General features: G+C 42.3%; 1 protein-coding gene across 1 annotated transcript; it reads left to right on the top strand.

Moving 5' to 3' along the window:
• Positions 1 to 322: 322 nt before the first annotated feature.
• On the top strand, positions 323 to 12231 carry LOC110534382 (N-acyl-aromatic-L-amino acid amidohydrolase (carboxylate-forming) B). The gene is given in 9 exon segments (XM_036933492.1): positions 323 to 725; positions 2027 to 2103; positions 2586 to 2693; positions 3826 to 4046; positions 4690 to 4885; positions 7214 to 7307; positions 7445 to 7552; positions 9266 to 9381; positions 11812 to 12231. Coding segments are annotated over 6 exon segments (933 nt in total). The 5' UTR covers positions 323 to 725; positions 2027 to 2103; positions 2586 to 2693; the 3' UTR covers positions 12010 to 12231.
• The last annotated feature ends 1721 nt before the right edge of the window (positions 12232 to 13952 follow it).

Below are 13952 nucleotides of genomic sequence, written 5' to 3'. Positions count from 1 at the left end.
TCTCATCCATCCCTTCCTTTCCCCCACCCTCACAAACATTATCTTTCTCATCCATCCCTTACTATCCCCCACCCTCACAAACCTTCCCTTTCTCATCCATCCCTTCCTGTCCCCCACCCCCACTAACCTTCTCTTTCTCATCCATCCCTTCCTCTCCCCCCACAAACCTTGCACCTAAGAACTTATGAAAAATGTATGATGATGGCTCAGATCACAATCAATGTCTTACCTCTCTCTCTCTCTCTCTCTCTCTCTGTCTCTTTCTCTCTGGGAGACTCAGCACTTCGTACTGCAGTAGTTTAGGACCAGCAGAGGGAGTTCCTATTACATCATAAATGTTGCCAACTGAAATCTGATCTGAGAATAACATTAACGGGAAGGAGGCACCAGGAAGAGGGGAAAGGAAAGAAGGGAGGGATTGATCAAAGAAAGTTCCGTCTGCGAAAATTGGGGATTTGTTAAGGGCGTGGTCTGCTGTTGTGTGTGTTTGTGTGTCTTTGCACACCCTTGCGAGTGTTTGCGTGGTGTGTGTGTCAGGTCTTTCTTGTTTCTTCTCTGTCATTGAAAAGTCCTGCTGTAGTGCCTGGTTTGCTTTGTTTACAGATTGTGAAATTTGGCTCACGCATGGGTGGGCTAGTTGAAAAGTTCAAAGGTTGCTGACTGCTCAGTATAACTTGGGAGACTGTAGTCCCAGCCAGGGAAGGAACTTTCACCTACACCACACGGTAAGACTGCTAGCCTTACACCTTTCTCTATACCATGTCGAGAGTTCTTACCTGTCTCTCATATGGATTCCTTTGGATGTTAGTGACTGAGTGTGAGTGTGTGTATACTTGCACAGCTGGTGTCTGTGTGACTGCACACTTGTTTGTGGGAGGGGTGTTTTGTATACATACAATATGTGTGCCTTGAAGTGCAGAAACTGAGTGGCCGGAAAACACATGCTAGTATATCAGCTGATACATTTCCTGCTTGCCTGTTTGTCCGGAATTGAGATTTCCCTTGCTCTCTGGCACAGTGAAGACAAACGAAGTGGGTCTGTTCATATGACAGAGGGTTAAAGTTCAGGACACGTTATATGACAGAGGGTTAAAGTTCAGGACACGTTATATGTCAGAGGGTTAAAGTTCAGGACACGTTATATGACAGAGGGTTAAAGTTCAGGATGTAAACATTGTTGTCAGTGTATGGTGACACCATGGTGGATTTATACAACATGAGCTCTGAGAGCCACTTTATATATTTATGATCGAGCATTTCAGAAACACCATTCTCTATGAAAACAGCTTTATAATATTCACAGTTGGTTTCCATAGAATGTGCCATGCAAAAAAAATACATTAGGAGAAGCCACTTATAGATTAGAGCACAGGTGGCCAACCATTCTGGAGAGCTTGGTTATGTAGGCTTTTGCTCTAGCCTTGATTCAGCTAATCAATGTCCTGGTGAGCAGCTGATGAGTAGAATAATTTATGATAGATTGGGATTAGATTGAGGGGAAGTGAGAATAACATGGAGAAAGACAAAGACGGACAGAGAAAACAGAGTGTGATAGAGATAGAGACAGAAACCTGAAGATGATTCCCCTGCTCTTACAATAACCCAGTGACACAAAAAACAGTGATAGGATATCTGAGTCAAATTTTTCAACTGTGGATAAGTAACATACAATGAATAGAAGCTATGAGGTCAGGCCTTAGTTTCCTGCATAGAATAGTTTTACAATGGTTGTTACCTAAATGCAACTTTAATTATTATTATTTTTTTTAACCTTTATTTAACTAGACAAGTTAAGAACAAATTCTTATTTTCAATGACTCGCCTAGGAACAGTGGGTTAACTGCCTGTTCAGGTGTAGAACGACAGATTTGTACCTTGTCAGCTCGAACTTGCAACCTTTTGGGTACTAGTCCAACATTCTAACCACTAGGCTACCCTGCCGCCCCAAATGGATTCATGTAAACATTACAGTTTTGAAAACAAAGTTTGTCCAAAAAAAGCTGTCTCCTGGCACAATTTACCACAGGTATGGGGTAAGTTGAGTTGTGTGTAACGATCTCCTTCATCTGAGGAACAGGAAAGATCGGACCAAAACGCAGAGTGGTAAGTGTCCATGTTAATTTAATAAAACAACATAATCACTTTTTTGTCTTTTAATAATTGTAAGTATCTTTTAACACTAGCTTAACACCTAACAAACGATTATAACGCATTTAATTAACACTCATTGTTACCTCATATCCCAGTGATAATGCTTTGGATTGCGCATAGGAACTAAACACTTACATTTGGTCAACTTGCCAATGGCTCAACTTACCTCATGGTCATTTCATACTAGGTTTACGGACCTCATATTGAAGCTTATAGAGACCCCAACGGATGAATAGAATAATCTTAAAATGATCTACTTTTGCTTCGATAAGCGTCATGAAACCTTTAACACAAAACATTTATTTTACTTGGTAACAATACGTTTTTTTGGAACTAACTTTTTCCATGTGGTTTCTTCCTTCACAGACTCCATGAAATGATGACCTCTTCCTAAATACTTGGTCAAATGATTAATTTTGTGTATGCTTTCCTAGATACACCGGTGGCTCAACTTACCCCTTTGGCTCAACTTACCCCACTCTCCTCTACCCATTGTTTCAAATAACACCGCTGACCCTCACTAGCTTGCGAAAACTGTAAAGGTTGGTGCATTCATAGTTAATGAGAGAGAGAGAGAGAGAGAGAGAGAGAGAGAGAGAGAGAGAGAGAGAGAGAGAGAGAGAGAGAGAGAGAGAGAGAGAGAGAGAGAGAGAGAGAGAGAGAGAGAGAGAGAGAGAGAGAGAGAGAGAGAGAGAGAGAGAGAGAGAGAGAGAGAGAGAGAGAGAGAGAGAGAGAGAGAGAGAGAGAGAGAGAGAGAGAGAGAGAGAAACTTCTGTATCTAATCGGTTGTTAGTGTAACCATGGTTAATGGTAAACAGCTTGGATGCTAACAATGCTCCTTAACTGGAATCTAAACAATTAACTTAACCTTACCAAGCCTCAGTTCATACAGTAAACCTGGACCAAGGAGCCCATGAGGAATCACATAACCACCCCAGAGGACATCGGAACCAGAAGAAGTAATGGTCTTATTGGGGAGAGTTGTCCATAGTAGACTGTGAACATAATAACCGGGAATACCTCTAGGGCCTCTGGGGTTATTTAGGGCATTGTCTGACTCTTGTACCTGTAATGAGCAGAGGTGGCACCACAGGTCTCAGAGTGGTGGTTCAATTTTATTTTCTTCCTGATTGTAACCAGGTAAAACTCCGGAACCTTGTTCTGGGGCAAGTGAACTGAGCAGCCGGGCAAGTTTAGCCTGCTGTAATGTTGCCCCAAAAAACTGTAATGAATGACAGTAGGCCTAGCCTAAAACTTATCTTTCTGGTTTATACCCATTGTTTAAGTGAAAGATTAACAATGTATGGCATTCATAGCTAGGGGTGCTGAGGGGGCTGCAGCACTGGCTGATCAAATAAGAAATGCTAGGAACTAGGCCTTTATTGCTCCTGTATGTGAAGACAGAAATAGTCATCAGCAGATCATTAAGTTTATTAAACTAAATCAGAAGTGGTGAAAAGGGCTGAGGCGAATGTCTGCTCACCACATTACCATGGCCCTGGTAATGTGTAATGCGATAGAGAGCTCAAAGATGACTATTTGCTTACACTGTGGTTATTATTTTACAATACCTCTCTCTCTCTCTCTCTCTCTCTCTATCTCTTTCTCTCTCTCTCTCTCTCTCTCTCTCTCTCTCTCTCTCTCTCTCTCTCTCTCTCTCTCTCTGGCCAGCAGATGGAGCCAGTCTCTCTCCCACCGCAGTCCCGTGTCGCCCTCTGCGGCGGCACCCATGGCAACGAGATGTCGGGCGTGTATCTGGTGAGGGAGCTGCAGAAGTTGGAGAAGGTAGGGTCGGCGACCTTGACCACAGTCATATCCAACCCGCGTGCCGTTCAAATGTGCAAACGCTACACCGACGTGGACCTCAACCGTTGTTTCACCGACGCCATACTCAGGTAAAGGTTGCCATAAGCACAAATGAAACTACGCATGCAATCAGTGTGATCCAGCAAGGGATAGTCCACCACAACTACAGATGTATCCTATCATCTTACCACTAACAAGTATGGACCTGTTGGCAAATTAACTATTCAGGTGTGAACTGTATGAATCAAAGACGAGATCTTACAATGCATTGTAAAGAGACAAGGAAGCATACACAAGATAGTTTCCAAATAATATATCCCTCCACCGTGGAGTCAGTAAATTAACAATGTGGTCATGGCAACATTTCCAGATAACTTTGTTTTGGAATATTCTGAACCTTGCAGCCTGGGTTGTTATGTGCCTGGTTACCAAGGCCACTAATTATCTGAACAGTCTATTAAAGTTTTTGCATTTATGGGACTATATCATAATTCATTCTTAGTACTTATTGATACTCAAGATTTACTCAACCCTACAGAGCTGAAGGGATGACATCCCACAGAGTTTGGTGGCATTTACTTCCTCCTCTCAGTCTCTCACCAGCATAGATGAGTTGTTGGTATTCTCCCATGCCAAGGCGATACACCTTTCTTCTAGTATGTTCACTCTCTGTTTCTGCCTCTCCCACTCCCACTCTCTCTTTCGCTGTCTCCATTCTCTCTCCCTCCCTAGTTCACCTGTGACGGACGCCACTCCGTACGAGGTGAGGCGAGCCCAGGAGCTGAACACTCTACTGGGGCCCAAGGGCAGCGCGGGGGCCATGGACCTGGTGTGTGATCTCCACAACACCACAGCCAACATGGGCCTCAGTCTCATCTCCTACTCTGCCCAAGACTGGGTCATCCTGCACATCTATAGACAAATCCAGGTGAGCAGAGTTTCAATTCAATTAAATCAAATGAGGGTTAAGGACAAGGTGAAACTGATCCAAGACCTGATCTTTGAAACAACGTCCGCTTGTCCTTAGTTGTACTGCCAGTCCCCAATGTGGGCCATCAAATAGGCTCTCTATGTTGTTTTGTTTCCGTGCGTGGGAATTAAGAGCAATCTTCTTTGGACACTGTGTTAACTAACATCCAGACGGGCTTCAATGCCATACAACTCTCCTTCCGTTGCCTCCAACTGCTCTTAAATGCAAGTAAAACTAAATGCATGCTCTTCAACCGATCGCTGCCCGAACCTGCCCTCCCGTCCAACATCACTACTCTGGACGGTTCTGACTTAGAATATGTGGACAACTACCAAATACCTAGGTGTCTGGTTAGACTGTAAACTCTCCTTCCAGACTCACATTAAGAAAAAATAAATAAAAATAAAATCTAGAATCGGCTTCCTATTTTGCAACAAAGCGTCCTTTACTCATGCTGCCAAACATACCCTCGTAAAACTGACTATCACCGATCCTCGACTTCAGCGATGTCATTTAGAAAATAGCCTCCAACACTCTACTCAACAAATTGGATGCAGTCTATCACAGTGCCATCGTTATGTCACCAAAGCCCCATATACTACCCACCATTGCGACCTGTACGTTCTCGTTGGCTGGCCCTCGATTCATACTCGTCGCCAAACCCACTGGCATCAGGTCATCTACAAGTCTCTGCTAGGTAAAGCCCCCCTTATCTCAGCTCACTGGTCACCATAGCAGCACCCACCCGTAGCACGCGCTCCAGTAGGTATATCTCACTTGTCACCCCCAAAGCCAATTTCTAATTTGGCCGCCTTTCCTTCCAGTTCTCTGCTGCCAATGACTGGAACGAACTGCAAAAATCACTGAAGTTGGAGACTCATATCTCCCTCACTAGCTTTAAGCACCAGCTGTCTGAGCAGCTCACAGATCACTGCACTTGTACATAGCTCATCTGTAAATAGCCCATCCAATCTACCTCATTCACATACTGTATTTATTTATCTCGCTCCTTTGCACCCAGTATCTCTACTTGCACATTCATCTTCTGCACATCTATCACTCCAGTGTTTAATTGGTATATTCTAATTACTTCGCCACCATGGCCTATTTATTGTCTTACCTCCCTTATCTTACCTCATTTGCACACATTGTATGTAGACTTTTTTTCCCTACTGTATTATTGACTGTATGCTTGTTTATTCCATGTGTAACTCTGTGTTGTATGTGTCAAACTGCTTTGCTTTATTCTTGGCCAGGTCGCAATTTTAAATGAGCCCAACTAGCCTAACTGGTTAAATAAAGGTTAAATAAAAAAATCTGTTTTAAAGGGAAAGTGGATGGTTGATCTGACTGTTGCTGTCATAGAGACGATATGCTGGTTGGAAGCATTGCTGTCTGGAAGGGGAAGGAAATGACTCTGTCTGTTGCTGTCTTTAACCATGCTTCCATCCACAGTTTTTATGCGAGTAAAGTCACACTGTGTAACAAAAATAATCATGACAGCTGTGATGGAAACAGGAAGATTCGGGAACAATTTATCAATGTTCCTTCGATATGGTGGGATCTTTTTGCGTAAAAAAAAAATGTATTATTGTAAAGAAATGGCGGTGGAAACACATTTAATGCGCAAATATTGATATAATAACCATCATGTATAAGTCAACTTGGAGTCACACGGTGATATGGTGTGTGGTCCTCCCACTACGACTCGCAGTTTATTAGGTTGCAGATGGTGAAAGTGCTTGATGCTCCTTTCCAATGAATATCTCGAGTCTTATTCTGGTGACATGATGATCGTGATTGACTGCCGTTTGCCCCAAATAAATTTTTTGTTGCTCTTATCCATAATAATCTTGTAACGTAGACTAGCCTACCCACATAGCCTACCCGCACTGTATCTGCAAGCTGTTGTGCGCTGCGGTTTACTAGAGTGCGAGTGCCAAGAACATTTGCTATTTAACTCAACAGTTTTTTTTAGTTGAAAATGTGATGGAAACACATTGCGGAAAAAGTACATTTGGTGGAAACACATCACTGGTGGGAAAATTGGCATATTTTCTTTATGCAGATTTTAAAATATTCGTATGAAACTCTGTTCCCAATTGGATGGAAACTTAAGTTGGCTGGCTGGACTGATTGGAGTGTATAATTTCAACATGACTCTATTACTGTCTTAAAGGGGAAGTGCATGCACCATCTGACCCGGTTTCTATGAGAAGGGCTTCATTTTACTGCTACAATCTGGGTTATATGGGAGTGTAAAGTGTTAATCTGTTGTGTTCTCAGAGGAAGATCACCTCGGCGCCAGTGAGGTTTATCCTGCTGGATCTACCACTAGCTGACGCCTACTCCCAGGACTCCCTGGGCAAGCATGGCTTCTGTAAGTGCTTGTGCTGTGTGTTCATAGGAAACACACCATGCAATCTTCTTCCTGTCATAGGAAACCAGTGTTTTTTTTCCTGTATGTTTTCCCATTTACATGACAAATGTATTCATTCAAATGCTGTCACTCCACAGCGATAGAGGTGGGACCTCAACCCCATGGTGTGGTCAGAGCCGACATCTTCAACATCATGAAGGAGGCAGTCGACTAGACACTAGATTGGGTCCAGTGCTTCAACTCAGGTACTTGAACTCCCATCAACCGTAAACATTGCTGACCCCTCACATCCCCTACACACAGAGTACACAACCCTTGATCATCGCTACCTGGCCTACAGCCTTGGTCAACAACAAGAATAGCATTAACATCATTCATACCTACAAGCATTTAGCACATTTATTGGATATTTCAAACTTTTTTAACAAATCAAAAACTGAAAAATTGGGCGTGCAAAATTATTCAGCCCCCTTAAGTTAATACTTTGTAGCGCCACCTTTTGCTGCGATTACAGCTGTAAGTCGCTTGGGGTATGTCTCTATCAGTTTTGCACATCGAGAGACTGACATTTTTTCCCATTCCTCCTTGCAAAACAGCTCGAGCTCAGTGAGGTTGGATGGAGAGCATTTGTGAACAGCAGTTTTCAGTTCTTTCCACAGATTCTCGATTGGATTCAGGTCTGGACTTTGACTTGGCCATTCTAACACCTGGATATGTTTATTTTTGAACCATTCCATTGTAGATTTTGCTTTATGTTTTGGATCATTGTCTTGTTGGAAGACAAATCTCCGTCCCAGTCTCAGGTCTTTTGCAGACTCCATCAGGTTTTCTTCCAGAATGGTCCTGTATTTGGCTCCATCCATCTTCCCATCAATTTTAACCATCTTCCCTGTCCCTGCTGAAGAAAAGCAGGCCCAAACCATGATGCTGCCACCACCATGTTTGACAGTGGGGATGGTGTGTTCAGCTGTGTTGCTTTTACGCCAAACATAACGTTTTGCATTGTTGCCAAAAAGTTCAATTTTGGTTTCATCTGACCAGAGCACCTTCTTCCACATGTTTGGTGTGTCTCCCAGGTGGCTTGTGGCAAACTTTAAACAACACTTTTTATGGATATCTTTAAGAAATGGCTTTCTTCTTGCCACTCTTCCATAAAGGCCAGATTTGTTGTCCTATGGACAGAGTCTCCCACCTCAGCTGTAGATCTCTGCAGTTCATCCAGAGTGATCATGGGCCTCTTGGCTGCATCTCTGATCAGTCTTCTCCTTGTATGAGCTGAAAGTTTAGAGGGACGGCCAGGTCTTGGTAGATTTGCAGTGGTCTGATACTCCTTCCATTTCAATATTATCGCTTGCACAGTGCTCCTTGGGATGTTTAAAGCTTGGGAAATCTTTTTGTATCCAAATCCGGCTTTAAACTTCTTCACAACAGTGTCTCGGACCTGCCTGGTTTGTTCCTTGTTCTTCATGATGCTCTCTGCGCTTTTAACGGACCTCTGAGACTATCACAGTGCAGGTGCATTTATACGGAGACTTGATTACACACAGGTGGATTGTATTTATCATCATTAGTCATTTAGGTCAACATTGGATCATTCAGAGATCCTCACTGAACTTCTGGAGAGAGTTTGCTGCACTGAAAGTAAAAGGGCTGAATAATTTTGCACGCCCAATTTTTCAGTTTTTGATTTGTTAAAAAAGTTTGAAATATCCAATAAATGTCGTTCCACTTCATGATTGTGTCCCACTTGTTGTTGATTCTTCACAAAAAAATACAGTTTTATATCTTTATGTTTGAAGCCTGAAATGTGGCAAAAGGTCGCAAAGTTCAAGGGGGCCGAATACTTTCGCAAGGCACTGTATGTATCAAGACAAGTTCCCTTTCAAGAGAAATGACATTTTCGATTCTATTCTAGTCATTAACCAATTACAAACCATCTCTCATCTTATCTCTACCAGGAAGTGCCTTTGAAGGTGGCGAGGTGGACGATGTGTACACCTTCGTGAAGAGTATAGACTACCCAAGAGACCCAGAGACCAATCAAATCACTGCTGCCATACATCCCCAACTACAGGTTCAGGAACCTTCTGCCCTTGTATATAATTTAACCTTCCTGCAGTTGGTTAAAGTCCTGTACATGGACCCTTCAATGCATAGCTGCTGCAGCACTCCCTGATAAATTGAAATACTTTTTCCATAATTAGGCAACAAAAATCAAATGTTTTCTCCTAAAGTTATATTACTCCTGTCTGAACAGTCATAAATGACATAATTCAAAATACTAAACCAGAGTGCATATTTTAGCCACAGAGGATAAATAGCTTCTAAAAAATAGCTGTGGATTAAGTTTTATCACAAGCACTTACAGTCGGGAAGTCCGCAATTTGGGCAGCATGCGAGCCAAGTATGAAACAGGTTGTTGAGTTGTGGCCATAGACATAATCCCCAAAATTTAGAACCAAAAATTAGAACCAAATTTAGAACCTCTAACCATGGAACTTTGACTGTTAAACTCATGGGTACACTATCAATGGCTGCCAGTTCTGACATGAATGGGAACTGTAATTTTTGCATTATATTTCTATGGGTGGTTGCAGCTGCCAGTTCTGACATGAATGGGAACTGTCATTTTTGCATTATATTTCTATGGGTGGTTGCAGCTGCCAGTTTGCCTTTCGCAAATTTCAAAATACAATTTCGAGAAAAACGTAGGCCTACCGTTTGAAAAGTAAATGCCTTACTGCCGAAAAATTTGAAACAACTTTTGAATGAGTCTGAGTAAATAGCACTGTTTTTCAAAGTAGCTTATCTTGAGATATTGGCACGAGCTCATCGGCCATCACCAGTGAGTAGCCTCTGCTTCATCTTCATCATTGGGTAAATCAGTGTCACTGGGAAGTGTATATTGTAGCCTACTGTAGCCTATACTATATACTGTATACAGTATACTACATATCAGGGTTTCCGATTATGACAAATTGACACCGGACAAGTCGTTGGGAAGGTTTTTATTTATCGGAAATTTGAGAAGTTTACCGGTAGTCCATATGCATTGGGTGCTTAATCCATTAGAGCGTCCACCCACGCAGCCAACGCCAACAATAAACTATGGATAATGGCCAAATGTATACATGCTCTTAAAAACAGCCTATAACAAATTACAAAAACACTATTAATTTTGTTTCCATGTTTAGCATAAGCAAAACTTCATAGCATATTGTTTTATTATTTTTTTTTGTTTCCTAAAACAATAATTGTCCACCTCGCGGTTCAGCTGTGCATCGTATAGGCTTAGGTGTCCACTATATGAGAGAGAGAGAACTGCCTTCATATCATAGGCCTGCAGTATAATAGGCTAGCAGCCACACCGTTTCAACATTTTATTAGGGCAATATCAAAAGTAAGTCAAGCCATTGTTTACAGGGAAAATATGAGTAGAATATTATATCAAGACAGACACAACATTACAGTTGGAATGTAATTTGGCCAAAGAAAATGGCTCAACAGAATGAAACAAAACCTTCACAGAAGATATAAACAGTCTATATTGCAGAAATGACCAAGAAAGGCAAGTGCCTACCGTACTCAACACATGCTGACAGCTATAGGCTAATGATATTTATTTTACAAAAGTTACTTATAACACTCTTAAGTTAAATACAGAGCACATCATTCAAAAGACAGCTCAAACTTAATTTAGCCAACATAAATGTCTCAGCAGAATGAAACAAAACACATTTAGCATATTTCAAGAATATGTTTAGATGAATAAATAGGCCTACAATAATAACAATGATATGCAGTAAAGATACCAACAAAAAAAAAAGTTCAAAAATTGCATCCTACCTGAATAGCATGCTGCACTGCTCAGACACATCAGATGATACGGTGTCCCGTAAAGCTGAATTGGTCACCTTCTAAAGTAAACAACTCCCATGTAATCTTAATCTTTTTGACCTGTTGCATAGACATACAATGATGTACAAAATGTCCCAAATTTCCTCACGGTGTCTCTTACAGCCTGTTCGAGTTCAGTGTGTACGTACTGGCAGCTATCGTTCCACAGGAAGCTTATCTTAAATCACAAACAACAGATGACTTAAACATGAGAGCAGTGGACCAGGCCTTGAAGAGTGAGCGGCCTCTAATTTAATATCAATCCCAATGCTCAATCTTCTTCAAATTACTAAAATATTGCATTATTGGATTGCTATCTGAAAGCCGATTACCATTTACTTGTTACCTTCACTAGTCTCCATAATCTGTTTCCTTCAACCAGGACTCTCTTCTTCCCAATAGGAAGACTTTCTCAATCTACTACTTATGTACACTGATCACTCCCAAGCAACATTCTGCTTTTCCCCCTATTAGAAGGTTTAAAACAAAACAAACGATAACTTTCTCCATGTTGGAAGGCATTGTTCTCATTTTAGTATAATTTCACAGCATAGAAGTAGTACATGATCTAAATGCAAAGCATGCTGATGTGAATCTCTCTCACCAGGACCGTGACTTCTGCCTCCTCCATCCGGGAGATCCCATGTTCCTGATGTTTTCCGGGGAGATAGTGAAGTACGAAGGGGTAGAAGTCCTCCATCCCTACTTTGTGAACGAGTGTGCGTACTATGAGAAGAGCATCGCATTCCACCTGGCACGAAAGATGACACTCACTATCCCCCCCTTGCGAGTGAAGAGAGATTGATGGGGAGGAAAAGAGAGACCATTTGAAGAGCGGGAGAATTAAAGGAAAAACACGCACAGAGCCTTAAGAAGCACTTACTAGTCTAACCTCATTTTCAATTGATTTTTTATTATATTGTTTTTAGTCATCACCAAATATTCTCAGGAATACTGTATGTGAAAGGATGCACGGTTTAATGCCATAATCTAGTATTTCAATTAAACATGTACATTTTCTGTTTAATTAGTTGTCTTCATAGTGATGTAATGTTGCATTTCATTGCTCCATCTAAGTTTGTGCTAGGTACAGACAACACCTTTGAGATAGTTTAATGCAGGAAAAGGTTACAAGGTACACTATATATACAAATTATGTGGACACCCCTTCAAATGAGTGTATTTGGCTATTCCAGCCACAACCGTTGCTGACAGGTATATAAAATCAAGCACACAGCTAGCAATGTCCATAGGCAAACATTGGCAGTAGATTGGCCTGACTGAAGAGCTCAGTGACTTTCAACGTGGCACTGTCATAGGATGACACCTTTCCAACAAGTCAGTGTGTCAAATTTCTGCCCTGCTAGAGCTGTCCCTGTCAACTGTAAGTGCTGTCATTGTGAAGTGGAAACATCTAGGAGCAACAACGGCTCAGCCATGAAGTAGTAGGCCACACAAGCTCACAGAATGGGATTGCGAATGCTGAAGCTCTCGTAGGGGTAAAAATTGCCTGTCCTCGGTTGCAACACTCACTACCGAGTTTCAAACTGCCTCTGGGAGCAACTTCAGCACAATAACTGTTCATCGGGAGCTTCATGATATGGGTTTCAATGACTGAGCAGCCGCACACAAGCCTAAGATCACCATGTGCAACGCCAAGCGTTGGCTGGAGTGCTGTAAAGCTCGCCGCTATTGGACTCTGGAGCAGTGGAAACGCGTTCTCTGGAGTGATGAACCACGCTTCACCATCTGGCAGTCTGATGGACGAATCTGTGTTTGGCGGATGCCAGAACGGTACCTACCCTAATGCATAGTGCGAACTGTAAAGTTTGGCGGAGGAGGAATAATGGTCTGGGGTTGTTTTTCATGGTTCGGGCTAGGCCCCTTAGTTCCAGTGAAGGGAAATGTTAATGCTACAGCATACAATGATATTCAAGACAATTCTTTGCTTCCAACTTTGTGGCATACATTTGGGGAAGGCCCTTTCCTGTTTCATCATGACATCGACCCTGTGCACAAAGTGAGGTCCATACAGAAATGGTTTGTCGAAATCGGTGTGGAAGAACTTGACTGGCTCGCACAGAGCCCTACCCTCAACTCCATCAAACACATTTGGAATGAATTGGAATGCCAGGCCTAATTGCCCAATATCAGTGACCGACCTTACTAACGCAGTTGTGGCCGAATGGATGCAAGTGCCTGTAGCAATGTTCCAACATCTAGTGGAAAGCCTTGCCAGAAGAGTGGAGGCTGTTACAGTAGCAAAGGGGGAACCAACTCCAAATGAATTCCCATGATTTTGGAAGATTTTCAACGAGCAGGTGTCCACATACTTTAGGTCACGTAGTGTATCAACGCAGAATGTCGTCATGCAAAAAACAGCTCGGGTTTGGCATGAAGTTGGATGATTGATAGGTGGTTGTCTTGGTAGGCATCGTCAGAGGTAGTGTCGCAGAGGAACCCTGGATGATTAAAGGAGCATAATGGTTCGGAATGGTTGAAAGAGCGTGGTGGTTTCGGGAGGATGGTTTCTTGGACGTTATGGTATCGGGAGATGAAGACAGTGTTTGGGGTGGGAGTCCTAGTGGTATCTGCTTCTCAGCAGAGTTAATGTATCCTGGAAAAAACAAGAAGAGCAGAGAAGGGAGGAGATGGGTGGTGGAGGGATGTGGAACGCTATCAAAGATCAAGAGAACAAGAACTGGATTGGGTGAGTATATACAAATCAAATCAAATCAAATCAAATCA

Source organism: Oncorhynchus mykiss, chromosome 10 (genome assembly GCF_013265735.2).
Source record: "Oncorhynchus mykiss isolate Arlee chromosome 10, USDA_OmykA_1.1, whole genome shotgun sequence".
Taxonomy (NCBI): domain Eukaryota; kingdom Metazoa; phylum Chordata; class Actinopteri; order Salmoniformes; family Salmonidae; genus Oncorhynchus; species Oncorhynchus mykiss.
This window is presented reverse-complemented; position numbering and strand designations above follow the sequence as displayed.